At 48.8% G+C, this 27,045-nt stretch overlaps 1 protein-coding gene across 12 annotated transcripts in view; it reads right to left on the reverse strand.

The window, feature by feature from the left end:
• GRAMD1B (GRAM domain containing 1B) overlaps positions 1-27,045 on the reverse strand; it is a 186,446-nt gene continuing 159,401 nt past the window's right edge. For 10 of the 12 annotated variants that reach the window (XM_084782045.1, XM_084782047.1, XM_084782046.1 and 7 more), the window contains 16 exons: positions 23,864-23,948; positions 22,999-23,102; positions 22,137-22,232; positions 21,425-21,505; positions 18,387-18,502; positions 16,499-16,655; positions 15,312-15,501; positions 14,901-15,044; positions 13,707-13,825; positions 13,276-13,418; positions 11,970-12,073; positions 11,179-11,382; positions 10,123-10,213; positions 6,564-6,671; positions 6,171-6,288; positions 1-4,907 (listed from right to left, as the gene is read on the reverse strand). In XM_084782045.1, coding sequence (XP_084638171.1) covers positions 4,818-4,907; positions 6,171-6,288; positions 6,564-6,671; positions 10,123-10,213; positions 11,179-11,382; positions 11,970-12,073; positions 13,276-13,418; positions 13,707-13,825; positions 14,901-15,044; positions 15,312-15,501; positions 16,499-16,655; positions 18,387-18,502; positions 21,425-21,505; positions 22,137-22,232; positions 22,999-23,102; positions 23,864-23,948 — 1,950 coding nt within the window. In that variant the 3' untranslated portion in view covers positions 1-4,817. The remainder of the gene's footprint in view (positions 4,908-6,170; positions 6,289-6,563; positions 6,672-10,122; positions 10,214-11,178; positions 11,383-11,969; positions 12,074-13,275; positions 13,419-13,706; positions 13,826-14,900; positions 15,045-15,311; positions 15,502-16,498; positions 16,656-18,386; positions 18,503-21,424; positions 21,506-22,136; positions 22,233-22,998; positions 23,103-23,863; positions 23,949-27,045) is intronic. The other 2 variants (XM_084782044.1, XM_084782039.1) reach the window with 2 other exon arrangements.

The following is a 27,045-nucleotide window of genomic DNA, read 5'->3' on the forward strand; positions in this document are numbered from 1 at the left end:
TTTATTATTTGTGATTCAATACTTTTTTCCTTTAATTCATACTGGGCTTCCATGGCTCTAGCTACTTTACATTAAGATTTGGCTGGGTAGCCTTGTATGTTTCTAGGAACCAGCAATTAAGTTTTCAGACCTTGCGCACAGCGCCAGGCAAAGTACAGTTTATAGATCCAAATACAGATGGCCAGACAACTCAACTGCAACCAACCTGTGTTCTTTCCCACTTGTGGCCCAGTGCAGGTGTTGGGTGCTGCTCCCTCCGCCTCACCCGACTCTACCCCATGTCAGGATTATCCAGGGGGCCACTATGGCCTCTGATCCATCCCTCCCCACCTCAGAGTCTAGGTTGAGGGAGGGGGAGGAAAAGCACCATGGGTTTGGGAAGATGGTCTGGTCCATGCAGAGAGTGGTCTGGCCCTAGAGTGCAAGGTAGGGAGATGTGGGGTGCCACACATTCTTGTTGGCAAAAAGTGACTATTTTACTGTGCAGTCCTTGCACACAACACAGAAGCCCAAGGACAACTCCCCAGACAGGCTGATGTCCTGTTTGGAGCAAAGGCCGCCATTTTCCTTCTGAGGTGTCTTATGGTATTGAGAGAAGCAAGGAGGACCAAAGGGCAGAGATGACAATGTCCATTAGGCATTCACATGCTGGGGAGACCATCTGACATCAGCAAATCTTGGCAGGTGAGTGCTTCTCTTCGGCAGCCAAGGCTCCAATCTGGGCTCCCAAGGCCTGCTGAGGACCTCTCTGAGTCACAACACCCCTGAGCTGTTGCACAGCACATCAGAGCAGGGAGCTGGCTGAGCCCATCACAATGGCTGGAGCTGGAGTGAGGTAACAAACGAGGCTGGGCAGAGAGGTGGGAGAGGGAGCTCTCTGCGCCATGTGCAGATCCCTGCTTCACATCAGGGAGGCAGGGATGCTGAAAGATGGCCTTCCAGAAAACACTCCTCTGAGACCCAAATGCATCTTCTGGAAGAAGACTTGGAGATGGAAGGGAGTAGGGCCAGCCTGCTGGAGGATTTGGGGTGCGGGTAGGGGTGGGAGGGGGATCGGGCCAAGGGTCAAGGATCGTAAAGGATCAGTGGAAATGATTGCCCCATAGCTTAGAGATGGGAACAGGGCTGGGGTGAGGGAGAGAGTCCTGAAGTGGGCAGGCAGAGTCCAGGTGTGTAGGAAGGGCCACCAACAGCCCTGCCACCTGGGGGGAAGAGAGAAGACTGCTATTTCTCCTTGGCCATAGTGAGAAGGGCTGGCATTGGCTGCCCTGCAGAGCTAAGGAAGTAGGATGATATGGCACAAGAAAGGACCCTTCTGGGAGCACAAATAGTCCAGAAAGAGTCTTCCCCTTGCCAGTCATTTCCCCAACACCTCATCCTATAGGTGCTGTCTATGGTAATAAGTGGACCAGTCCCAGCATAGGTGAGTGGCCACGGACAAGCAGAGAATCCACTTGTGGCAAATTCCTCTTGAGGTTCCCTGGTGCTCCCCACTCCTTGACGCCAGGGCCCTAAGGCAAGCCAAGGGTTTTAGCAAAAGTTTCACCATTTATCATAACTGCAGCAAGGGTTTTGGCTGAGCAAAACAGAAGGTTCTAGAACTGGGAATGGCTTCTTCCCATTGTGTCCTCCATCAATGAGGAGTATGGACAGTAGAAAGGATTCACAGTGCCTGGAGATGGAAGATGGGCTCAGTTCAAAATGATACTCTTCTGGCCATTACCCTCTAAGCGGAAACCAAATCTGAACTAAAACTAAACTAAAAGCCAAAGGAAGGGAGGTTCTCTTGTGCTAATGCTGAGCAAGACTCTCCGTGCCACTGGATGCCCCTATAGACCTCCTAGCCAAGAACAAAGCAACTTGCCCTGGCAGGACATCCTCCAAGATTGGGAACTCCCCATCTTGCTAGGGTCTGACGTAATCAAGGTCAAACCTAGAACCTACATTAGAGGTCATTTACTCGGCCCTCTCCTGTTACACACAGATCCCGAAGCTCAGCGACGGCCTTCTCCAAGGCCACATGACTTTTCAATAACACGGTCGGGACTCAAGCCCAGATCTCTCAACACTTAATCCAGTAAAAGCACTCAAATGTCTTGCCACACAAATCCTTACAGAAAGATCGAAGTTTACTTATGTCTACAATAAATAAACAAGACATGCCAGCTGGGAGAAGCCAAGGCCTGCTAGCTTCCATGGCCTCCTGCAGGTAGCCAGCTACTTGCCAGGCTATTGTCCAAGGAAGTTATTTTGGCTGCAAGGGTGAGCTACCACTTCTTTCACAGAGTATTGACTAAGGGGATGGGGGTTGGGGAGCAGATTTTGTTTGAGAATAAACTGATTTGTTGGTTTCTTCCTGGTTTAAAAGCACAAGCTAACACTAAGACAGAAGGACCTCACAAGAAAGCCATGATTCTCGGGGGCTACTCTTTATGTATACGTATTATCTGCGTTCAACAGAAATCAAGAGGCCTTCTCTGACAAACTAGGTACTCTCCTCTCCTGAATGAATCTTCAGGCCAAAGAAAAGCAGCGGTCTGTGGTTGGGCTGCTTCTGTTACTTTGTCCCTTACCCAATGAACACCTTGGAAATCATCCTAAAGGGGCCATCACTACTTTAACAATTTAAATAAATGACTACATATGCAATAAATCTGAGAATTTCCAGTTCTGCTTTAAATAACTTTCTGGGAATAATTTTGGCTTCTGGCTATTCCCAGGGGAAACTGCCTCGCCCCCTGTACCAGCCCCCCTTCTTTGTCTCGGGGCTCATGGGTCTTGACTGCCACCAGCATCTCTCTCAAAATCCTGGACAGCAACCAAGTGGTCTTTGGGCCTTGCCCTGTCTAGAGAAACAAATGAATCCACTCCCTTGTCCCTGCTTTTTCAGAAGAGTACTGGTGGTGCTGGCTAGGCACCAGAGCCTTCTCCTCCTTCCACCAGAGAGTGATGCAGGGATATATCCTAGTTACTGGTTCTGCCCTTCAAGAAATAGCAAGGCCTGTTTCCCCAGAGCACTGCAACATCTCACTGCCAAAATGGAATGTTCAGACAATTCTGAGAAGAAAGTAGCTTTCTCTCCGGCGTAGATAATCAGTGCCATCTTGCTGCCTTTATACAGATGCTTTGGGAAATCCAGGGTTCCTTTTTTGCCCCCAACTTGAGAAGCCCAGGAGAAGCAGCAAGCTTATGCCAACCTGGCGGCAGCTCTTTACTACGGTGGGTCTCTGAGAGCTCTGCCTGGGGCTGGCAGGATTCCTTGAGTCATTAGATGGAAGCTCAGTAGATACTGAAAGGGAGCGTGATGAACCTACCGAGATCGTATAAAACCTGAGTCCTGGTGAGCTAACATTAAGAAGGCCCTGCTGGCTCAAAGTTTCTAACACGGCATCTTTCTTTTATTTCTTGGTGGCTTTCTTTCTATCTCACTGGGGCCGGAGACTATAAAGGGATTTGCACACACACCTGCCAGAACCCCCTCCCCCCACTCCCAAACCTGAGAAACTTAGAACTGAGATGACCTCTGTGGGGCCAGGTTCCACTTGGCCCTTTCCTGACCAGACGCATATGTCTTTGCCACCTCCCGGCTCTAGTGGCTCCATACATTTTCCCACACACAGTGGTAAAGAGCTGCCTCTACTGCTGACTCTGGGTCTTCAGCGAGAGTTCATGGTGCTGTTAGCCCTCTGTGTGGCTTGGCTCTATGCTCGCTGTTCACACAGGATTCTGAGCAAGCCCTGAAATCCATGTCTCTAGAGCATTCTCTGTCTCCCAAAGCCTCGAGGGACTTGGATACCCTGACTTATCCTGGACATCAAACTCATAGCTCAAAGGGAAAGAATTAGAGCCACAGACCTGACTTGTTTATAACCACTAAAAGAGGGGTGGGGGGTTTTGTGGGGGTTTTTTGTTTTTTTTTGTTTTGTTTTTGTTTTTGTTTTTTAAACAAGGTCAAAAAAGGCTCTACCCTGGCTAAGAAACAATGTGCTCTTAGGGCACACAGAAACAATAGAACTTTAGGCACTAAAAAGTGACACTCCCCCCAGGTCCTGCCTGGGAGAAGACCAGAGAGAAAGGGAGTGGGGAGTCAGGAATCCCCAGCCCTTGTGGGGTCCACAACCTACTTAGGTCAGAAGAAGGTGTGGGGGTGGCTGAGGAGAACTCCCATCAGCTGCCAGGGCTCAGGAGCCTGCAGCCCCACAGCCCAGGCCCACAAACGCAACAGCCTCTGCCACAGGCCTCGCCACCTGGCTCTCAGTGTGGTCCAAATCAATGGCCTCCTGGGGGGATTTTGGATGGGGCTCCTGCCCTCTCCATTCTTCCAGTTCCCAAGAGAAGGCCCAGGGAAGCCCTGGGTGGGGGAGGGGACGGGTTCTCTCTTATTCTAGAGACAAATCAAAAGGGGGTTAGGGAATGAAGCACCTTAAGCAATGCCCTCTTGAAACGTCTTTGAAGACCCAAGGGTCTTCACAGGCATAAACTTTGGCTCAGCCACATTTCCCTTCTAAGGGCCAAAAATGGCCAGCAAGGGAAGGGGTGGGGAACAGAAGATGGGAGAAGGAGGATCAGGGGAGGTTGATGCTGAGAGGTGGTCCCTGCCCTCCTCGGTCCCTCCACAGTGGAGGGAAAACGCTGCTCTGGCCGGCACAGGGGGCGGGAGTTCCCGCTCCTTCTCCCTGGTACATAGGCATTATCTCTGTTTTAAAATCTGTATATAATATATATTTATATTCTGTATATATATATTTATATATATTTATAGGGTCTATGTACATGTATTGCACAGGCCTCTTGTAGCCACCCCTGGTCCTGCCTTGTCAGTGGTAGCGGTTCCTCTTCTCGTCGCTTTCAGATGTGTAGTCTCGGGACCTGATACCATTCTGAAGGTTGATAAGCGAGTCCTTCATCTGTAAGACAGTGTCCTCAGTGAGTCTCCACAAAGCAGCAGCTGCCTCACCCATCTGTGGCCCATCCCTGACCATGTCGCAGAGCCAACAAAAGTTAGGTCTAAAGCAAAGGGGGTTCTCAGGGTCCTCAGCCTAAGGCAGAAAGGGGTCAGCCAGTCCAGCCCTAAAAACCCTTTGGCTTGGTTATTTGTGACCCTCATGTCAGCAAAATACAAGCATCCAGTCACTCTAAGGAGCCACCCTGAACTACCACTTACCTTGGCCTTCAACTCTAATCCTGAATACTTTCTGTCTTTCTTTCTCCTGGCTTGGGCCCCGCTTTCTAATTTCACCCCCTCCAATTTCACCCAGTTGCAAAGTCCAGAGACAACATAAACTTTCTACGGTCACAATCTCCCCTTCCTCCTGGCCTCTCAGACACATGAGGTCTCTTGGCTGCCTCATCAAGAGCTGTTTCACTTCCTGCTTCTCGTGACTAAAGCCATCCTGTCCTTCCCAGACATAAAAAGTGGTGTCAAACAGAGAGAGAGCGGGCAGGGGCTTCATCAGCCTCACAACAGGAGATTAATATTTTGGGGTCATGGGGTCAGGTCCAAAACGGGCAGCTACAGTTGGAGCATCTACAAATGGTCTATCACATAGCAGCTACTCTGTTATAATGACAAGGAAACATCTCCATCCTTATGCACTGACAACTCCTGCCCGGTTGATCTGCCTCATCTTCTGCTTTGATTTCTCTGTTTCTTCTAAGTCTACTCATCAGGTAGGAAAGGGGGCCCGTTTCTGTGGTGTGTGCGCGTCAGAAGACAACTTGCAGAAGTTTCCCCTTCCACCTGGAGATAAAACTCCTGTTGTCAGGCTTGGTGGCAAGCACCTTTAACAGCCGAACCATCTCACTCATTGGCCATTCAAAGAGAGTTTGACATGCAGTCTTCTGGGAAGGCAAATCACTGCACAGGATTTCTTTGCTTTAAAAAAAAAAGCAAAGATCCATCCTACATCCCTCTGGTTATTAATCTATCTCTTAATTTGGGAGAATTCTTATGTTTCTAATACCCCACTGAGGAACAGATTTAAAAATAAATAAAGGGATGGGTAATAATAATAATAATAATAATAATAATAATAATAATAATAATAATAATAACAATAATGAGGAGGAGGAGGAGGATGTCAGAATGTGATGAGGGAGAGAGCAACATTTCTCAGTACAGAAGGAAAGGGGCTCTGCCTCCCAAAGATGAGGGACTATGGGCATCTCACCTGGTCAAGGAGCATCACTGAGGATTTGATGATTTCCCTCCACTTCTGGAGCTCAGTATCATGGTACTTTTGTTGGGATTCTAATAGCTGGGCCCATTCTGTCTGAGATTGGGGTAACCTGTGGGGGTAGAAGAAGGGGTACCCAACAGCTGGAGTTATGCTCAGTGGGCTGGTCTGTGCTCCCAGACCCCAAAGGACAGAGGGTCACAAAAGAGTGCTTTCTCTTCTGCTTGATGCCCCAGGGTCCCCACTGTCTGGACACTCTGAGGCCAGATTTGTAGAGATAAAGTATAGGCTCATCTCAAAGGGCTGTCCTTGAGCACAGGCAGTGAAGCAGTCCCTGACAACTGAGTGGGAATTAAGGCGGGGACAAAGAGGTCAGGCCCATATTACCTTTCCTGGAGCCTGAGACCCTGCCAGGCAGTGAGGGTCTGTGTGGTGTATTCCAGCATCCACAGCTTGTAAAAGAGCATCACGTTAAGGATGACCAACAGCACCAGACTGGGAGAGAGACAGGAAAAAGCAAGGGCCGTGAGATGGAATCGGGGCCAGGGGAATCTCCTGGGCTCTCCCCCGCCCCCCCCTGCCTACCCATGAGGCCATGTGCCTGCCTGCGGGACCAACCCAAACATGACAGAGAGGGGGTGAGGAGGTTGAAGGGGTGTAGCGATGGTCGAAGAAAGAGAAGCAACATAGTCTACCGGGTCAGTGACAGAGCAGGAGAGCCATGGAGAGAGGTATAAGCAAAGGTATTGAAGGCACTGGAAGGGAAGCCACGGGCACCTGAATCTGGCATAGGTGGAGAGGGAGGGGGAAGCGATGAACTAAAGGGAACAATCATAGGACTGGTACCTGAAACAGATCCTAGTGGGAGCAAGGAAGAAAAACGGGGAGGAGGCAGGTTAGAAATGGGAGTGTGGGGAAGGAGGGAATGCACTTCAATAGAGACAGAGAGCAAGTGAGCATCTATGAGAAGAAAAAACAAACAAACAAACATGAGAAGAAAGCACACAGTGGACAAGGAGGCCAAGCAAGGACGAGTGGGGGGAAATGGCTGTGGACTCCTAGACTTCCCTATCAACCCAAAGTCCTGCCACACCTGAAGGGCCAGAGTGAAGGAGAACCTGGTACACTTTACAGGCACTGGAACTTCCCTGGAAGTGACAATGTCTTCTCCTGCACTTGTCACTACCAGAAGTGACCAGAAGCAGAACGGAGCAAGGATGACAGGGGTGGAGGGTCAAAGGGTACCAGGAGAGTGGAGATCAGAGCCGGGGAGACTCTTCTCTCCGCGTCAGTGGCTGCCTATGCCATTCTGAGACAGAAACTCATGGGCAAGGTAGAAAGGCGGGGGCACAGAGAAGACCCAGAGTCAGCAAGGGCTGGGACTTAGACCTAGTGTATTACTTAAAATCTCTTTTTTTAACTTCCCTAAGTTTCCCATCTATCCTGTTTTCTCCTGACAGACATCATACCTAACCTACTGGGGTTGCTCTACGGATGGGAAGGAACGTGACCTTTAGCCACAGGCCACCTCCAGAGCTGGTTCTCAACATGAGAGGATTGCAGAAGGACAGGCGCACACAGGAAGAGAGAAGATGGCCAAACTGGGAAGGCAAGTCATAGGTGGGAAGAGCACAGACAGAGGAAAGAAATCCTATGTGATTTCAACTGCATATTAGACTGTTGAAAGTCAGTGTGTAAGAGTAAAGTCAGTGTGTAAAAGTAAAATCGGTATGTAAGAGTAAAGTCAGTGTGTAAAATTGTTGTGTAAGAGTAAAGTCGGTGTGTAAGAGTCAAGTTGGTGTGTAAGAGTCATGTCGGTGTGTAAGAGTAATGTCAGTGTGTAAGAGTCGTGTTGGTATGTAAGAGTAATGTCGGAGACCTTATTTGTTTCCCCAGCACTATGGATAGAAGTGTCCCTTCATCTGTCAGCTGCAGGTCCCTTGGGCTATCCTAAGTTCTCCGTGAAAACGTTCATCTTTTGTGCTGTTTCAACGCTATCATCTAACCGTATCAGCACCCTCTGAATCATCGGAATGCCCGCCTCCTCAGCATGTGCCGCGTTACCACCTTACATTTGGGCTTGTGTTTATAATCCTGGATGTAAACGCAAAGGTCGTGTGCTATCTGAGGGAAGACTCCCCAGTGTGCCAAACAGAGACAAAGAGGTGGGAGGTTGAGTCATCACACCGAGGGTGGATGATGCCAAGAGCCTGCCAGACACGGGTAAGCTGGGCTGTGTCAGTGTGTTCTAAATACAGGCTTTTGGAACCCTAGCCTGGTCTGCACTGTGTTGAGTCAGAAGGTCTGACTGTTCAAAACTTACAAAGCCACAGAGTTCACTGATCCCTATGGGATTTGCCCAGTTGCGTGGGCATTCTCTAGTTAAGTAAAACTGAAATGTAGAGAGCACATAAATATAGAACTCAGCAAGGTTTACTGAGTATCCAATGCCTGTTGTGGTTTAAGCAGACACAAGTCATATTACACTGGTGTTTTAAGGGTGAGTTTTACAGTTGTCTCTGTCCTTACTGCTGTAATATCATGGTTTCTTACACTATCATGTGTTCTCATGCTATGCTTTCAGGAGTATTAAGCATCCTTTTTATGTTCTCCACGGGTTTTTCTCCTGTAAGGAGTCACCAGGGTTGTCTCTGGCCCCACTTCTGTCTCACACTGGATAGACGGTCTCATTTATACCCATGGCTTTACTCTGTCACCTAAGGGCCAGGCCTATACCAGCAAAGACCTGTCCTTCTCAGCTGACAGCCTGCTGCAACCCAGACACTTTTGGATTTCGGCATGTCCTCTCTGACGGCTTTCAGCTAGACTCCAAATTTCTGTTGACACGAGCACCTGTAGTTTCTGTAGGCAGCTGGACTTCCTTTGAGGCATAACTAAAGGGTTACTGAGCTTCTCCATCTGCGTTCTCTCTCTCCATCCCCCCCCCACTCAGTCTGGTGGCCCCTCTGGTATAGATCACTCCAATCACCCACACAGCTTCCACTCTCTGCGCCAGTTGTGAGCTTCCTCGAGAGTGTCCTGAGACTAAGGATGTGCCCTCCCAGCATCTCTCCGAGGATGCTGCAGGGAGAGGTGTAGCAGGAACAAAACTGACCTAGAGGTGGTCTGGTGCCCTGTGTTCAGAAGGTAGAGCACATGCACAGGCACTGGCTGAGCCGCTCACCCACCTGTGCCATCTATGCCCGGCTCAGAGCTCTAGCCCAGCCAAAGGAGTAGGGTGCCAAGCTGCAGGCTGAGTCAAGCAGAAGCTGTCCTTGGCTGTTCTAAATGCCTCTCGGGCAAGTGGTTTAGTGTGTCCTGGGCACGGATGACAAGGACTCACACACCAGGACAGATGTGCTCTCTCTTTATGCCTTTTTTCCTTTGGTGCCTCGTCCCCCTACCTCAACTTACTGTGTAAGATATTGAACCTATGGTTTTATAATGGCGTGCTCATTATAAAGTCATCGAGATTGAAATAAGCATCTGCTCTTTCTGGACTGGAAGCATTGATTTTGTCTGGCTACCCTGCCAATACGACTCTGTGTATGACTCTCATGCTGGGCACAGAGCAGACACTCAAGAGGACCTCTTATAAATTAATGGACTCTCGAAATGTCCCGAAGCATCTCTATGTCAGTCAGCATTTATCTTGAAGAGGGATTCCGAGTACCCTGCTTCTCTCACCCACTTGACACAGAGCACCTAAAAGCCATAGGCACTGCACACACTGTCGCCCCCAGCCTAGAAGGGGGGGGCGTGCTGAGATACCAAGAAACAGAAAAGGTAACAAACGATTGTACAACTGATCCAGCAAAGACCAGAAGACAAGAGAAGGGTTAAAGGGGGGGAGGGCATATGCTTAGTAGATAAGGATGATTCTCCTGAAACCAGGAAGAAGAGAGGTGTTGGAGCCGGGGAGGGAGAAGAACCTGGAGTCTCTTACACACAGCTGATAACCAGCAGCAGCTTAGACACGCTCTGAAGGTGAAAGCCGTTGGGAGTGTCCTCGGGGATGTGCCGTGTCTGCGTGGAACCTGTGGGAGAATAAATAGGGAGTCACTCTCTAAGCCCACACCCTGCTGACGGGATACTGGGCCAAGCAAGAACACCGGGCAACTATGTGTCATGCTATCAGTGACCATGGGACGGCATCGCCAGCCCTCCAACTAGAGGAGGTAAAGTCTGCAAGGTAAAGGCTTGGGTCAGATAATTACTGAACAAATGAGAAAGCAGAGCTATGTACCTAGGATATAGAGGTGTGATTGGCTGCTGAAGACAGGCAAGAGGCAGCGGGCTCCCATCCCATTTAGCTTTATAATCAGTTACATGATGTCAGGGCAAGAAATGTAACTTCCCAGTCAGTCTACCTAAATGTGACACTAACCACACATGTCTATCTCAAGCACATAAGATGTGCTCTAGTTGAGGCTGGAGTGGGGACACTTGGGAAATACCGGTCCCCACGCGGCTCTGATGAACTCACACGCCATGTGCAAAGCACTGTTTGTAAAACACTCAACCAGAACAGGCTTCACAGCTACCACCACCTGAGTTTGAAAATGATTATTTGTTTCTTCTCAAAGGTCTACAAACACAAGGCAGCCATGCTCTGATGTTCTGAAAAGGCTTTGGTAATACCAATGCTATGACACACCATTAATTAATTTGTCCTTGTCAAAGACCTAACATGGAATAAATTTCTCAAAATAAACTTAAACAAACAAAAACAATGGAATCACTAGTCTCTGGGTCCCCTAGAGAGCCCCAGGGTTCCACAACTGGGAAATATACGTGAGAACACAAAGGGTGAGATGAAAAAAGGATGAAATACAAGAGGTGTCTACAGCCTGCACAGGCAGGCACTCAGTGGGTCTGTGAGGGACAAGTGACAAATTCTACTTGGGGTGTTGATTGGGTGTGCCTCTGAGTGCCATGACAGAGGCATGCAGCCCCATCCCATGGTCCCCAACCCACACTTCCATTCCCACCTGAAACGTACCTGCCACGTGCTTGATCCTGTGGCCCACGTCTTCGTCGGTGGGTGTGGTGACTGGGCTCATCACCTCTTCCAGGTGAGGTACCCGCAGGTGGGTGTGGGGACGCTTCCTCCTCCGTACTGCTGAAGACTTATTGGCCTTCTCCTTGGGCGACTGTCTGTGCATCTCAGCCAGGTAGGTGCTCTCTGTTTTGGTTAGCTCGGTCTCTGTCAGACACAAAAGGGCCATGTCAGAGGCCTATAGCTTCCACCCAACACACTGTCCACTAGAAGCAACTGTCCAGCTTGTACCATATTCCTCCTAGGTGCCCTGGGAAGCTGGCCAGACGACCCTCAGAGATGCCCATGCCGAGTATTTTTGAGGCCAAATTTTGCTTTAAGAGGACCATATTCCCAACCTCTGCACCTCAATGTCTATAACTTATGGAATATCACACACTTCCTAAGCAGGCGCCCTCAGATCATGCTTATAATAATAAGACTAAATGCCAGTATCACTACATCCGAAGTTCATCCTAAGGTAGGCGAAATCACAGCCTTCCTTCACGACCTCAAAGCTATGGACACAGACTCTTGAAAGACACACAGCACAGACATATCGAACTTGATGCTCATTTCAGGGGCAGAATTAGGAACCCTGTGAAACTAATTTATGGTCTCAGAGGCACTTGCTCCCTTATTCTCCGTATTTTCCATCCCCTCCCCCCCCCCCCAATGGAAAACAGCAGCCAAAAGCTGCACAGGCCAACAGCGGAAGGTTCCAGGCTGGCTGACAAGAGGACTGTGGCACACACCTAAATGGCGGAAGTAGTCCTCCAGTCCACTCCAGAAGTTCTTCTCGATGAAAGTTTTCACAAACCCCCAGGGCTGCTTTCGATAGCGGAGCTCTGTGGAGACCCTGAGGAGCAGGATGTTAGAGACAAGCTCAGTTGTTCACATGGCAAAAAAAACAGGTTTGGAAAGCACACACCAGAAGTTAGCAGTATGTTGCTATGTTGCTGCTGCCTGGCGGGGAGGGGACACAACAGTTTATGCTCTGCAGCCTCCCAGCCAATCAAGAGAAAGTTTAGAAACTAAACCCAACTAGGGACTCCAGAGCTACTGGTCGTCTGCAACTTCAAGTGTCTTCTCACTTGTCCTGCCTCCTCGCTACACCCAAGACCTCATCAACACGTCTCTCCCAAGCACTGCCTGTTGCTCTTGCCGTAGCATCATACTCAACCCTCCTGGGTGAGAGCCCTGTTCTTTGCCCCTTCCTCAGATGTATGAGCATGTGTGAGTAGATTTTTCCCAACATAGTCCCCCACACACATCAGGGATGTTTGTCCTGATTTTCTTCTGCCGCACCAGGGGTGCTACCTTCCCCAGGCCTAATGGGAACACAGCCACTCTTGGAGCCTTCTTACATTCCCACCAAGGTTTCTGCACAGAGAGTGGACTAGCACCTCTTGCAGAGGTTTAGTTGGCATCAGCCATGGTGATTTTCAAGTGTGTGTGTGTGTGTGTGTGTGCTGATTTTACAGTTAGACTACATGCTTCTTTTAAGGCTGTGGTCCATATTTCTCCCTTCCTCTGAGTGGGCATCACCGTATCCAGAACTAACTCTCCACCTGATTGTGATGTGAGTAGGCTGAGTACAGAAGGCTGGTTGTGTCAGTCAAGATTCCTGCTCTCTAGGAGCTCACTGACCAACGAGGGTAACAACAGAGAAGCCTAACACATGGGGCATGGAGCAAAGGGCACAGCGTCCTGTTGCTAAAGGCTAAGCGTCACTGTGTCCTGGGGAATGACTCTTGATCAAGTTACTCTTCTGATACATGAGAGTAACTCCACCTCCCTAGGTTAGTCTAAAAAGCACAACAGATGTAGTTTAGGTACCTACACAGCTCCATATAAACCATATAAAACCAACAGGAGGCATGGGAAAGACCTCCCAAAGATGACAGAGAGATTCAGAAGGTTCCAGAGAGGACATACACAACTGGAGAATATTCCAGCCCCGCCCCCCCACACACCCCTTCTCCCCAAGGAGCAAACGGGCACTGTGTAATTCAAATGCCTTTCCTCACCGGCACCCACACAAGCCTTCACGCAGCACACCTGAGTCTACTCTTGTTCCGGGCCACGCGGGTGAGCGTGTAGCGGTTGATGGTGTAGAAGTAATCGTGATATGGCACATCGTGGGTGAGGACTTCGGCATCTATCACGTAGCATTCGCTCTCCTGACTCGCTTTGTACATGGTCTGCAGGGAGGAAAGCACCACTGGTCAAAACTTGAGGAGAAGCCAGGTGGGGACGGGACCTTTCCCGACGTCCCTGCCGCCCCTGCCCTTGGACTCCTGAATGGAGGATGGAAGAGTGTGACGTCACTTGAGTTGGCGGCACCTGAACTAATGAGGTGCCACTGCCTCGGGACTAAACCGGGCTTTGATCCAGAGGCATCGTTCCCGCAAGTCCCGCTTTCCTCCTTCACAAATGGGGCAGGATTTTCAAGCACGCACTCTTTGGGTTCTCTCCTCTTCCCCACTCACCTGTGTCTCCCTGACAGTGGCTGTTTTGGGAGCCAGGGGGTTAGTAAGGGTGATAGTGTAGAGAATCACGCGGCTCTGGTTCCCATTCTCCTCCTTTTTCCACGGGTGGAAGATGATATCTGAGGGTGCAGACAGGGTCTAGAATGAGGGGCGGGGGCAGCACAGCGCGGCTCCGCTTGTCTGAATCTCCCCTTCAATGAACTCCTCGCTCCATGCTGACTACTGACAGCCACCCTCCTCCCCTGGAAGCCAATAGCGTTTGAAAGCTGGAGGGTGGGGGGGGTGGGGGTGGGGGGGAGGTGGGGGGGTGGGCAGTGGCCAAGAGGAGGTGGAGTTGGAGCAGAAAGAGGCCCATTGTGGCATTGCCGAAATTCTACAGAGAGCTCCAGAATGCCGATTGTTCCAAGGCTGGGCCAGGAGGTCTTGGGGCCACCTGCGGGGGTGCAGGCAACATTGAAGTTACTGTGGCAAGAGCATCGATTCCCCAGGGAGTGTCACCATCACCCCCTCCCCATGGCCTGAAGGTGCCTCTCTCTTCAGAGGGTGCCTAGAGTCTTTGCCCCAAGGGGGTGATTGGCATCTCTGCTAGGTAATCTGTGCTATGGGAAAAACTGGAGGAAGAGAGTGAGACTAAAGACATGAGCCCCCAGGGTGCTAGATCTAAATCCTCACTCAGCCCTTCTTGGCTACTTTATACCAGGCAGATAAATAATAGTCTGGAGGGTCAGGTTCCTAACAAGTTAGTGCCAGGAGCCCCACGGCCTACATAAGACACAGCTGAGGACTCACTGAGCCAACACAATGCATTCGGTAGAGTGGGTACCTCCTAAACAGGGAACAGCTGGCTGCCCTATAGCACACAAAGAGCTCTGTGGGGACAAAGAGGTGATGAGGCCTGCTCACTGGGAAATCTTTGGAGCCTGGTGGACAGAAGACCAATGAAACCTTGCAGTTCTAGGGACAGATAGCCTAGAGGATCTTTGGTACCATATAAGGTCAGAAAGAGGAGCCTGTGACCCTGGGGAAAGAATGGTATATGAAAGAGGTAGGCAAAAAGGAGGAGGAGGAGGGGGGGAGGAGGAGGGGAAGGAGGAGGAGGAGGGGGAAGAAGAAGAGAAGGAGGAGGAGGAGGAAGAGGATGTACAGTGGAGAAAGGGATGGACAGTCAGGAAGGGGCCAGCCCGCAGATCAGACCAGAGAAGCGCCGCTGCTCCATGAAGTCCCGAAGGAACGGTGAGTTGGTGAACAGCAGGTCATAGAGTTTGTCCACGCTGAAGTTGAAGACCTCGTTCACGTATTGTCTTCCACTCAGGTCTTCATAGAAGGCCTGGACCTCTCCTGTACAGACGAGAGGATGAAGCGGACAGTGTCAGAGGAGGGCAGGAGGCTGCAGTGACATCCCCAGGGCACCGACATCTCTGTGGCTGATGTGGGTGCTACCACCAAGGGAAGAGTGGCTGGGTTCAGGGGCTCACTGTTAATTCTTTTGCCTTCATCATTTCTCTGAGCTGCTTGGTCTGCGGGACGCTCTGAGATCCAGAACTCCCTTTCATGTTGCAAAATGGAGAGATGAAGGGATGCTCTGGACCACATTCCGAGGCTCACCTTCATCATGAGTATCTGAAGAGTCACTGAGCTCGGTGGGGATATCCTCATTGTCATTGAAGTCCAGGGATGGGGAGGTCACGGGTGCAATGATCTCAATCTTCTCCCCGATGATGTTGTCAATGGCAAGCTCCTTCTCTAGGGACCCATCACCCTCCATCACCTCTTCCTCCAGTGGCAAGCCATCGAACTGCAGGGGAGATCAAGAATTAACCAAACCAGGGTTCCCCTCTGGGGATCAACTCTCCGCAAGGGAGACTAGCAACCTGGCCTTCAGAGTCATCCCATTCCTGGCAGAGCTGCTCGGGAGCCAGGTGCTGGCACTGTGCTGTGGTGCACAGGAGAGGAAACACAGAACAAACGCGCACTGCCCTTTCTGTGCCGCTCAAGCGACACAGCACTCTATGGGTGGTGAGCCCATTCTAGGCCTTTCCTAGAGCCGCAGTCCCACCATGCTGCTACAGTGCCAGCCTGCCTGTAAACAATACCTTTTTCCTAAGCAGCTTAGAGGCCTTCAAGGGCAAGGTCTGGGGTTTCATTCTCCCGTTGGCACCAGAAGATTCTATTTTAAATTCTATTTTAAAGCTAATCTTGGAAATAAAAAACTAAGGCTAGGCATCAATGATGTTTTATTCTAAGGCTATTAGCCTGCCCAAATGTGAAACAAAAGGTTCTCTTTCTGAGAAGCTTTTCCCAAGGAACCCAGCCCTTTCTTGCTGACACGTGCCTTAACCCTCTTCCTTCAGCAAAATTCTGACTTCTCTGCAATAGTCTTCCTGAAGAGAAAGGTTCTTATAGACATTTTCAGAGCCTCCGTAAATTCTAGCATAGTGGGAAAATAAACTGCAAAGGAACTCAACAAATATTCATGACGTAGGTGAATAAGCAATTTACTATCCTTGTTCCATGGTCATTAGCTCTTCCCTGCTCATGTGTGATTTAGACTTTGAGCCACACTCAGGACACTTCTCTTCTTCTCAAGTGTCAAAACAAAGCATGCTGAGAACCTAGCTCCGGACCTTTGGTCTACACCATGGCACTAAGAGCTCACGAGTTCCAGGATGCTCCCTTAGTCGTGGGGACCACAATAGAACCCCTGTCCCATTTCCCTGCTCCCATTGGAACTCTTGTGGGGTTAATTAATCTAGGAGACAACGGCCACTAATCAGGGTCGCACACGCCCATACCGAGACAGGGGCTTCACTGCTTCCCGTAGAGGTCAGCGTGCTGTTGGTGATGGACTTCTTGGGCAGCTGTGGGCTGGCATCCGGCTTGGTCTCTATGCTGCTTTTGGATGAGCTGTCATTCACTTCATTCTCTTCAACGGGGATTTCCTCGCAGTAGCTGAAGGAGACAACCCCCATGAGCTCAGGTTAGTCTCTGTGGTAGAGGCCACCAGCTAATCTAAGAACGAAGCCCTGTTGTCAATCTGAAACTATGGGCTTTCCTGCTTCTTTTCTTTGTTTATGATCTTGCACCCTCCAAAAAGTACCCCACCCCACCCCACCCCACCCCACCCCACCCCACCCCACCCCACCCCCACATTGCTCTCCTAAAGCCTCATACCCATCTTATACCACCTCTCCTTATCCAGAAACTTCTGAGAACTGACCTTTTGTAAATGGCCTCCTTAGATGCATGTCTGCCTAAACAGAAGCCCATCTCATCTCACTCTCTTCTGTTGGATCCTGTCCCATCCCAGTAGACTGAATCTAGTAACTGGGCTTTGGGCCAATATTCTCTTTGTCAAACATCCACTAAGACTGGATTCTGAATACAGTTCCCCCTCAGTAGTATTGCCCAAATTATAGATCATAGCTAACAGACTTCTCTTTATTGTACATCCTGAATGAAGGTAGGTGCTGTTCTAGAGACGCTTCAAGAGTGCCAGTGTAGCAATCATTATCCTTACAGTCCTAGCTGCCATCAACATCCGACTTGTGCATTTAGTGGCATCTGGATGTATTACAGCTCTGGGTGAATCCTTATGTTCATCTTAAGATATCAGCAAATAGCTTGTCAGAGCTAACGTGGCACCAATATTAATGCTGCACCATGCCAAAGTCTAAGCACTGTACCCTCAATGCTCTTTTCTTGCTCTTTATTTCACTAGATTCTCACGGCAACATCTAGTCTCTCCACACCCAACTAATGTCAGTCAACTCCCTCTCCCCATCTTTCTAACCCTCCTGCAGCAGTCCATGCAGTGAGAGTGCCGCCCCCCACTGTCCTTAACTTCCTGCTCTTAGCTTCTAGTGTTCAAGACTCTCCTGCCTTCTTGGATGACTTTTCTAGATCTTCCTCTGCTTCCTCTTCTTGCCAAGTGCCTCCAAGTCTAGTCCTTGACTCTCCTTCTATGATCAGTCAGCTGATTCTATGGCTGCCCAAGTGACTCAAGTTTACAGCCCTGGCCCATATTTCCCCATGAACCCAATAACCATCTTCAGAAGTTTACAATGATATCTCTCTCCAGTTGGCTCCAAGGCATCCTCATTTGCCTAAAACCAACCTTCTAATCTCAAACTCTTCTGTCTATAAAATATTCCCCACCTCTCTTTGGAACCACTCACTCCATTCTTCTAAAGAGGTAAACCAACGCACTTTAAATCAAGCTGGGATTAATTTCTGAGCCATCAGCAAATCCTTCAAAATACATTGAGGAAGGTTAAGTTATGGCCAGACCTACTGCAACCAACTTGGCCCAAAACACTACCACCAATTCACCTCTAAACTATCATCAACAACCTTTGACCTTTGAACAGGTCCCGCTTGTTCTCCACTTGAGTGTATTTCTATCACAGAAGCCCTGTTTAGATGTTAAGTCAGAATGTATCAACTGTCTGTCTATTACAAACCTGCCCATCCTTTTTTTGCCTAAAAGCCAACTGTCACTCTGGCCAAAAGGCTGTTAGTCCCTGTAGCCACATAGCCCTGTTGCTGTTCCCTCTGCATGAACCACGGGTTCCCTCCAGGGCTTCCTGCAGGGTGATACTCAGATACGATTTCCCAAATGATGTCCTCTTTGCTATTCTGATCCCCATGTCCTCTGGGAAGCTCACCCAAGGCCACACTCACCCCATCGTGTTGAAGTCATCGTCTGGTGGCACGTAGTCCTCATCGTCACTGGTCAGACCCAGCTCGTTCCCGTAGCACTGGTGGACAAAGTGCCAGAGCTCCTTGGGGCATAGGGGCTGCAGGAGATAAGAGCAGTGACTCTGATCCTCCCTCCCTCAGGCCCTGCCATTTCGCACAGAAGCACTAAGCCAGGTGGGCTCCATGGGGAGAAAGAGGCCAAAGGGCTCTGTTCTCAACCAGATAGAAAGGGTTGTCTAGACATCACCATCCACTGCACATATCCCAGTCAGATGCTCAATCCCCTGCCTGAAAGTGTAGATTGCAACAAAGCTAAGGATGAAGACCTTCCTCGCCAGTGCCTTCAACAGAGAATTGCAGTATGGGATTAACTGGCCCTTTGAGGATGGGAAACACCCCATCACCTGCTCATCCTACTTATAAGGTTTAGCATTAAGTGGAAAGAAAAAGCCATGCTAATCTAGGGCCACAGTTAACTCTGAACACCCATAGGTGCCCTGACTCACTCTTTCAATACCACAGAAATTAAAGGTCATTCTATCTGACCCTCTCCTGACAACCTGAACATTTCCTCCTTTATTTTGAGGAGCAATCAATTTGTGCACAATCCTAGTATAGTTTCCAGTGTTTGCGTATGTGTGTGTGTGTGTGTGTGTGTGTGTGTGTGTGTGTGTGTGTGGGTGTCTATTTGTCCTCTTTAAAAATACTGTCTTAAGAAAAGCTAGTTTTCATGGGGTACAATTTCCAGAGAGAAGCAAAGGAATATCAAAGAAGCTTAAGACCATGGGTGGAGGCCATGAGTGAATTATAGACTGGAAAGAAAGGAAGGTGGTAGTGACAGATATGTGGAAAGAGGATAAAGGTATAAGAAAAACTGATGCAACTAATAACTAAGAAAAAATAAAAACAAGAATCTTTACAATAATAGACTTTCTAAATAACCTGAGAGGTCTCCAAAGGCACAGTTTGAAGGAATGACTCAGGCCTTTAGACAAATATCTTGTATCCGTTTTCCTGTTTTCTGACTTAGTAGAACCATCTAGAATGATGACTGAGCCCTGTCTCTGCCAGCAGGTGTTGAGTGCTAGCTTTCACTGATGACTAAGAGAATAACTCCTTCATCCTTTATCTAAATATCCTCCCCAATCTCTAGCCTTTGTGGACACACTTCTTGTCTGGGATACACATGCTTTCTGTCAAACTATGTAGCCTGCTTCACCATTCACTTTCTTTGTATCGCTTTCCCTGGCCAGTTCCTCCTGGCTCAGCTGGAGTCCACATAGCCAGGACAAGAGTAGTTCACAGACCCTCAATGGACAAAATGAATAAGAGCTATTTTGGAAGACACTTGGATGTCAAAGGCCTGGCTCTTTGTCTTACTCAGAAATGACAACAGATGTGAACTGAAAAAAACCGAACTGGCACGTAAATATTTAGACCATTATCACTTTACCATTACTGATGTCTAATAATGGCAGGAGGCCTCAGCTTAAAAGGCTACCAAGAGAAACATCACAGCTCCAGAGGCTCAAATTTAAAGGGACTGCAGATAAGAATTAATTTACTAGATTTCCTCCAGATAGTAATTAGCTCAGGCTAGAGTCAAGACAGATACATACATGTATTTAATACATTCATGTCAATCACATGGTAACCTAGTTGGAGGTACATATTTTACACCCACACATCCACCGCCCCACACACACACAGATTTTTTTTTTTCCTTATAGATTTTTCTCTAGCCTGGAGAATCCCCAACATCTGACAGCTTCAGAGTGGGAACACTCTATGGACATGAGCTGTAATATTCCATCTGTCTCCTTCCAACCTAACTCGAACACACCAGCCATCAGCTGGTGCCGTGTAACTGAGTTTTCTTATTTTCTTCATTGGTGACTCTTGGAGACCTTGTGTCTTGTTGACCAGAGTGGAATCTCCCAGGATTATCGGGTTCTTAGATTCGGAAACAGCTCACATGTATGCAAACATCCCCCAGTTACCTCTGTCAGGGTCAGGTATCCTAAAGCTGGATGTTGGGCAATTAGATAGAGATAGTCTCTAGACCCCAAGAGTTGTGGGAATTACCACCAGTGGCTATTCCTACACTGGCACTATCTTGACCTCCCTAGCTGACCCAGGAGGCCATATCCTTCTGCCCCTTCTGCCTCCTGACGAGCCCCAGTGCTTCTCCACATGGTCTGGCATGACCCGGCATGGCATGCCTCATTTCTGGGGAACTTGTGAATAGGAGACCTGCTTCCTTCACAACAGTCATTTCTGTGGCTTCCTGTCGTGTTCCACTTGACCAACCCAAGCCCTGGAGAAGTATAAAGCAGTGAGTCTAAAGTGCTTGAAGTCACAGGGGCGTTACTCTTGAGTCCTGGGACATGCTCACGAGAGACCTGACTTCGCTCAAGACTCAGGTCAAGACTATTAAAGATTTCCAAAGCCATGGGCTCCTGTAGAGCTGGCCAATAGCACAATAAAAGCATACTTCCCAACTAGGGCAATATGTGAGGGACCAGAACAGGGGAGAAAGGCCTCCCAAGGCTGAAGGACAGAGCCAGTCCCCTCTACCTACCATCTTTCTATCTGTCTATATATATCATTATGAGAATTAATTTTTTCATATAATATACTTTAATTATATCCTTTTCCTCTCTAACTCTTTCCAGATTCTTCCCACCTCCCCACCACCTAATTTCATCATGCCCCCTCTCAAAAAAAAAAAGTACACAGAAAAACAAAACAACCCCCCCACACACACACACACACAAAAGAAGAAAATCTATAAGGCAAAGAACATCAAAACAAAATCAGATGCATGTATCAACGAACATGGAGTCTATTTTGTATTGGCTGACTACTCCTGGGCATGAAGCCTCACCCAGAGGGCTGCTGATAGTCCCCGGGACACCCCATTTGAGGAAACCGATTTTCCCTTTCTCAGCAGGTATCAGATGAAAATAGCTTCTTGGTTAGAGGAGAGACTTTGCCTCTGCTTCCCCTTCAGTACCTACCTTTTCGAGGAGAGCATTCTGCCAGAGCCGGAACATCATCATGTATGTCCTATCCCGGGCCCCAAATGAAGTAAAAAAGTGCTAGATGGGAGCAAAGGATGCAGAGAAACGTCACGGAAGCTTACAGCACAGGGAATGCAAACAAGGCCCTCCTTTCTCGTATTCAAGATACTCAGTCTTAAATGCTACTGCGGGTTATTCAAAACTGTCAGCACACTGAGGACCTAGGAACCTGAAATCTCTAAGACCCCACTGAACCAAGTCCTTCAATATGTTATCAACTTTATTCAAGTTTTTGTTGTTGTTGTTGTTGTTGTTGTTGTTGTTGTTGTTTTACTCTAGTTCTAAATCCTGACCCACTGTGTGCTCACCAACTGAACTGGGCAGAATGAAACAAACCTTCAGCTAAGTCTAAATATGCCTATGAAGGCTATCCAATATAATCTATAGTCACAAGACTCAAAAATCAGGTGTTCTAGCTCAAAGTTCAAAGTTCTAACATGCTACCCTAACCCCTGCTCAGCCTTCAACCACCCTTCTCATGCACGGAGTATTTCCTAGAATGTGTACCCTGCTTACTGGCGGCCACTTCAAACACGTTAAAGGTTGGGGAGACTTAAGGGCAGGAACACAGACATGGGGAGGTGGGGAGGCGGGGAGTGGGAATGTAGAGGGTGCACGGGGAGAAGGGGCAGAACCCGACAGCACTCACCTTTTCTGAGTCAGTGCAGACTTGGATGGCGTTGGGGATGAGGCGAGCTGTTTTCTCTTTAGTCATGGAGCAGATATCTTTCAAACGGACTGTCAGCTGGCATCCCCACAGTGACAGAGCATGAGGAACAAGCAAAAGAGGGCATTAGTACAATCAGGAAAAGCCAAATCACAGTTCTTATACCTCCGAAGCTGGAAGGAACCAATTTAGAGGTCAATACAGTTTATTCCCTACATCACAGAGGCTGCACACTAAGGAACAACTGGGCCTTGTCTCCGGCCATGGGAACCTAGATTCTACAACCTTCTACATGGGCAGAAGGCCCGCCATTTTTGCTGCTTACAAAAACACAGAATATTGGGGCTGGGTTGGGCCTACAACATCATCTAAGTAACCGTTCTCCATCTTAGTTTTTTTGTTTGTTTGTTTTTTGTTTTTGTTTTTGTTTTTCAAGACAGGATTTCTCTGTGTAGCCCTGGCTGTCCTGGACTCACTTTGTAGACCCCAGGCTGGCCTCAAACGCACAGCCATCCACCTGCCTCTGCCTCCCAAGAGCTGGGATTACAGGTGGGAGCCACCATGCCCGGCTTCTCCACTTATTTTAAAAGATGAGGAAACAAAGGCAAAGTAAAACAAAGGAAAAATAAAGACAATATAAAGGCTTGGGAAGAACACAAAGTCAATAAATGAAGAAGATGAAGGCAACTTGTTCAGCCATGGCCAAGATAACGGCCCAAAGGAACAAGTCTGGGTCTCTTTGCAATGCTGGTGACCAAGCACAGAGAAAGAAGCATTACTTCCGCTGAGCTACAACACCTGCCTCCCACACAATCCCCCACCGACCCAAGCCCAACGCCTTTACCAGAGTTTCCCAGCGGAAGATGTTGCTGTAGAAGCAGATCCAGTTTTCTGAGAGGTAGAGTCGGCCTTGGAGAAGGATGTCTCTTTGGAGTGCACATGAGTAATCTGTGTAGGAAGCAGGATACGGAAGCTCAGAGGCAGGAGACATCTTGAGCAAAGCAGCGCACAGTGAGCGTGCCATCCATCCCTCCAGCACTGGGGGAGCCCAGCCATCTGCTGCTGACTAGGTGCGCAGCTGAGGAAGTCTCTGACAGCCCATGATCAGAACACAGAGGACATGAAGTACACTACGGCCTGGTGGCAGGATAATAAGTAAGTATGACAGCCAATGACTGGCAGGGTTTTTAAAAATTAAAGGGGCTGAAGAGATGGCTCAGAGGTTAAGAGCACTGTCTGTTCTTCCAGAGGTCCTGAGTTCAATTCCCAGCAGCCACGTGGTGACTCATAACCATCTATAACGAGATCTAGTGCCCTCTTCTGGCAGGCAGGCAGGACACTGTATACATAATAAATAATTAAATCTTTAAAAAAATTTCTTTTTTTTAAAGGCCAGTAGTGCAGTTCAATTAATTTCCATCCTCTTGCTGACACGGTAGGAAGTGGTTTGATGGAGCGGCCATTTACAGAGGTTAAATATGCCTCTGACTCTTTCGTGGGTGGGCTCTCAAGGATGCCACAGGAGGCAATGGTGCTGAATCCGAAGATCTGGGACTTGAGATGTCTGTGTTGCTAAGGTTTATTTGCCCTGTGGCCAGCTCAACATGCTTGCTTGTGTTGGCTCTCAGCCTCTTGTCAGAAGCAGCCTAAGTGCTCTCTCTGGAACTCCCAGACTTCCTGGCTGGCCCCCTCCCAGGTTACTAACTCACCAACAATGAGGCGCTCCGTGTCTGGAAGTTGCTTAAAGAGCTTTCTGAAGTCTTCGTTTCTCTGTTTGTACGTGGGGCTTAACACCTGCAATGACAAGAGCCAAGATTAGCACAACGTAGCCACACACTGTAGGATTAGAGATGGTGAGTGCTAGGGGTAGGGGAGTTAGGGGGATGCTTGTGTGTTACAAAGGTAAAGAGATGAAGCTCTCTTCCCATAGTCCCTGGGAGGTCAAGTTAAGAAAGGGGCCTTGGTATGGAGAAATAGCACAGAGGATGTGGTCCTGAAAAACCCTTCATGCAGCATTGGCCAGTGAGAAATATGAAGATGGGGTCCGTGTGTATGCTAAGAAGATAAAGGAAACCTTCTAGCATCTTCCCAGGGCCTACGGTGACAGCTATCACTGCCCTGCTTCCTGCCAGCTCTGTCTTAGCAGTGGAAAGGACCTGAGGGCCAAGCTAGCTCTCAGCAGGACTTGGAAGAAGACTGGGCACTGTGTACCTCTTGAAGTCTGATATGACCATTATAGTGAGCTAAAGACACAATTAAAAAAAAATTAAACATGGCACTAAGGGGGAAAAAAATCCAGTAACAGGAAAAACAAAACAAGTTGTGAAGTTAAAAATACACCTAGCACACAGGCATGGCACTTCCTCCCCTAATCTTATTGAACAATCTACCAAACGTGAGGCAAGAGAAATAGTCTCGTGCCGAAGGACGCCCAACTGCTCTGGAGAGGCAGAACCCAAGATAAGAGTCTATTCCCCATAAGCCCTAAGTCAGGAGAAGAGCAGTGTCTTGTACAGAATAGAGAACCAGATCCCAAAAAACCATTGTGCATCTCCTGCAGGCTCGGTTCCATACAGTAACTTAGCAAACCTTCCTTGGAAATCCCACAAGCAGTTGAATAGATAGCAATTCTGCTCTTTCAGAATACACAGTCTTAAAAGCTTTTTTTAAAAAAAAAGCGGGGGGGGGGGGAGAGGGGGTTGGAGAGATGGCTCAGTGGTTAAGAGCACTGGCTTCTCTTCCAGAGGGCCCAGGTTCAATTCCCAGCATAACTCCAGTTCCATAGGATCTGGCACCCTCGCACAGATGCAGGCAAAGCATCAACATCAATGCATGTAAAAACAAAGATGAAAATCTTTAAAAGGAAAAAAAGATTTAAAATTATGAATGGGAATGAGAAAAAAAAAAAAGATGGGTGATCGGGGCATGGTGGCACACACCTTTAATCCCAGCACTTGGGAGGCAGAAGCAAATGGATCTCTGTGAGTTCGAGGTCAGCCTACAAAAAAAGGAGTTCCAGGATGGCCAAGGCTACACAGAGAAACTCTGTCTCAAGAAAATAAATACAAAGAATGTACAACTAGGCAGGAAGTGGGGGTGCACGTCTTTAATTCCAGCACTCAGAAATCAGATCTCTGAGTTCATGGCCAGCCTGGTCTACAGGGTGAGTTCTAGGACAGCCAGGGCTACGCAGAGAAACCCTGTCTCAAAAAACCAAGACCAAACAGAAACAAAACAGAAAGCTGTGTACACTCTAGTGAGAGCCACACATAAGGACAGAGGCACATCTGCATCCAACCTAACCATGTGCTGACCTACTTACACACACACTAGGCTGCTGACCCTCTGCCAGGGATGCATGCCTGGGGGACAGACTGTCCTGCTGGCAGTGACAGGTCCCTGGCCTCTTACCCTCTCACCTGGGAATCTACAGACACACAGCTGGTGAGGGACTGGCCCTCCAACTGTTCATGTCTCAACTCTCTATGAAGCTTTGTGGCCCACGTAGAAACAAAGCCTGGATTCTGATCACATCTGAACCCAGGGCTGCCGGCCCGAGGTACAAGCCTGACATCCTGAGAGGATGGAAAACACGGAGAAAGTTTGAGAGCAAAGACTGTAAGCTCCGTTTCAGTCACCGCTCCAAGAGGGAGAAACCAGGGAAGAGCTTGAAGAAAGGAACTTCTCATCAATCCGTCTATAATTCGAATCTCAAGCTTTTGTTCTTGACTGACTTACACATCAGTAAGGTACCTTCCCCCAAGGTACCCTCCCCGCAAAAGCACACCATGTTATCATACAATGTCAAACTTCCCAAATCACCAGTGTGTGCTTGAACCGGATTTCCAGACCACTGGAAGAAGCCATCTGGAAGCTTATCTATCCAATGATTTCTAAAGCTGGAAAAGACCTGATACAACAGTCCTCCAGGAATCACTACTACACAAATGCACCCCCCCACCCCCAAGCCCCTTAGAACAGAACCCTTCCTTGCCAACCTTGCTTAATGATCATATTCCTCATTATTTCTAAGGCACCTTCTAGACTACTGCAGAATGCATAGGCAGCCAAGAGCAAGCACAAGCCCATCACATCCGCCACCGCACGAGGTGGGCTTCCTTATCCCCCCTCATAGTGCGGAAAGTGCGGCAGAGGTTAAGTGGCTTGCCTGACTTGGAACGCGGAGACCCACTGGGAATGGGGCAATGGTCCTGGCCAGCTGCCAGAAAGAAACCGCCGGGGTGTCCCAATAGCAGCACACTCGTGGGAGGAGACATTCACCTACTTTAGGCCTCTCACTGGCCTCTCGCATCCCTGGATGAGTCTTTACAAAGTTCCTGCATGAGCAGCAGCCTACTAGGGGTCCCTAGTCCTCTTGGGGTGAGGGGAAAACTGGGTACCAGGCATCCAGTTACATGATGCCAAGTTCCAATTTCCACCCACAGTGTCCTCTTCCCTAGGCGTCTATCACATCCAATGAGAAGATGATATGTACTCTGGGACCCACAAGGACGGAGGCACACATGTCTAGGTACAATCTCCCAAAGGTGAGCAGGAAAAGGCACTGATCTTTTGTGCTTACAGCAGTGGGGAGAAATAGGGAAAGCCTCCTTACTCACATTTGTGGCTAACTGTCCTTAGTCTAGTGTCTGCTGATGAAGATGGCAGGCCAGCCTCTCTGTACTAAAAGTACAAAGACACATTAGACGGGCATAAGAGTCTGACAGTCCCACGTTCCTTTGGATGTTGGGGGACCTGGCCCTCGACACTCACTCCCTGTGTGCTCTTTGGTCGCTCTTCCCAAAGCGAGGCATGGCTCACCTCTATAAAATGGCCGCAGAATTCTGGCTCAAGGCGGGCATGAGAGATGGCATAAGATAGTCAGAGGGAC

The sequence above is a fragment of the Acomys minous genome (genome assembly GCF_964271855.1).
Source record: "Acomys minous genome assembly, chromosome: 5".
NCBI classification, from domain to species: domain Eukaryota; kingdom Metazoa; phylum Chordata; class Mammalia; order Rodentia; family Muridae; genus Acomys; species Acomys minous.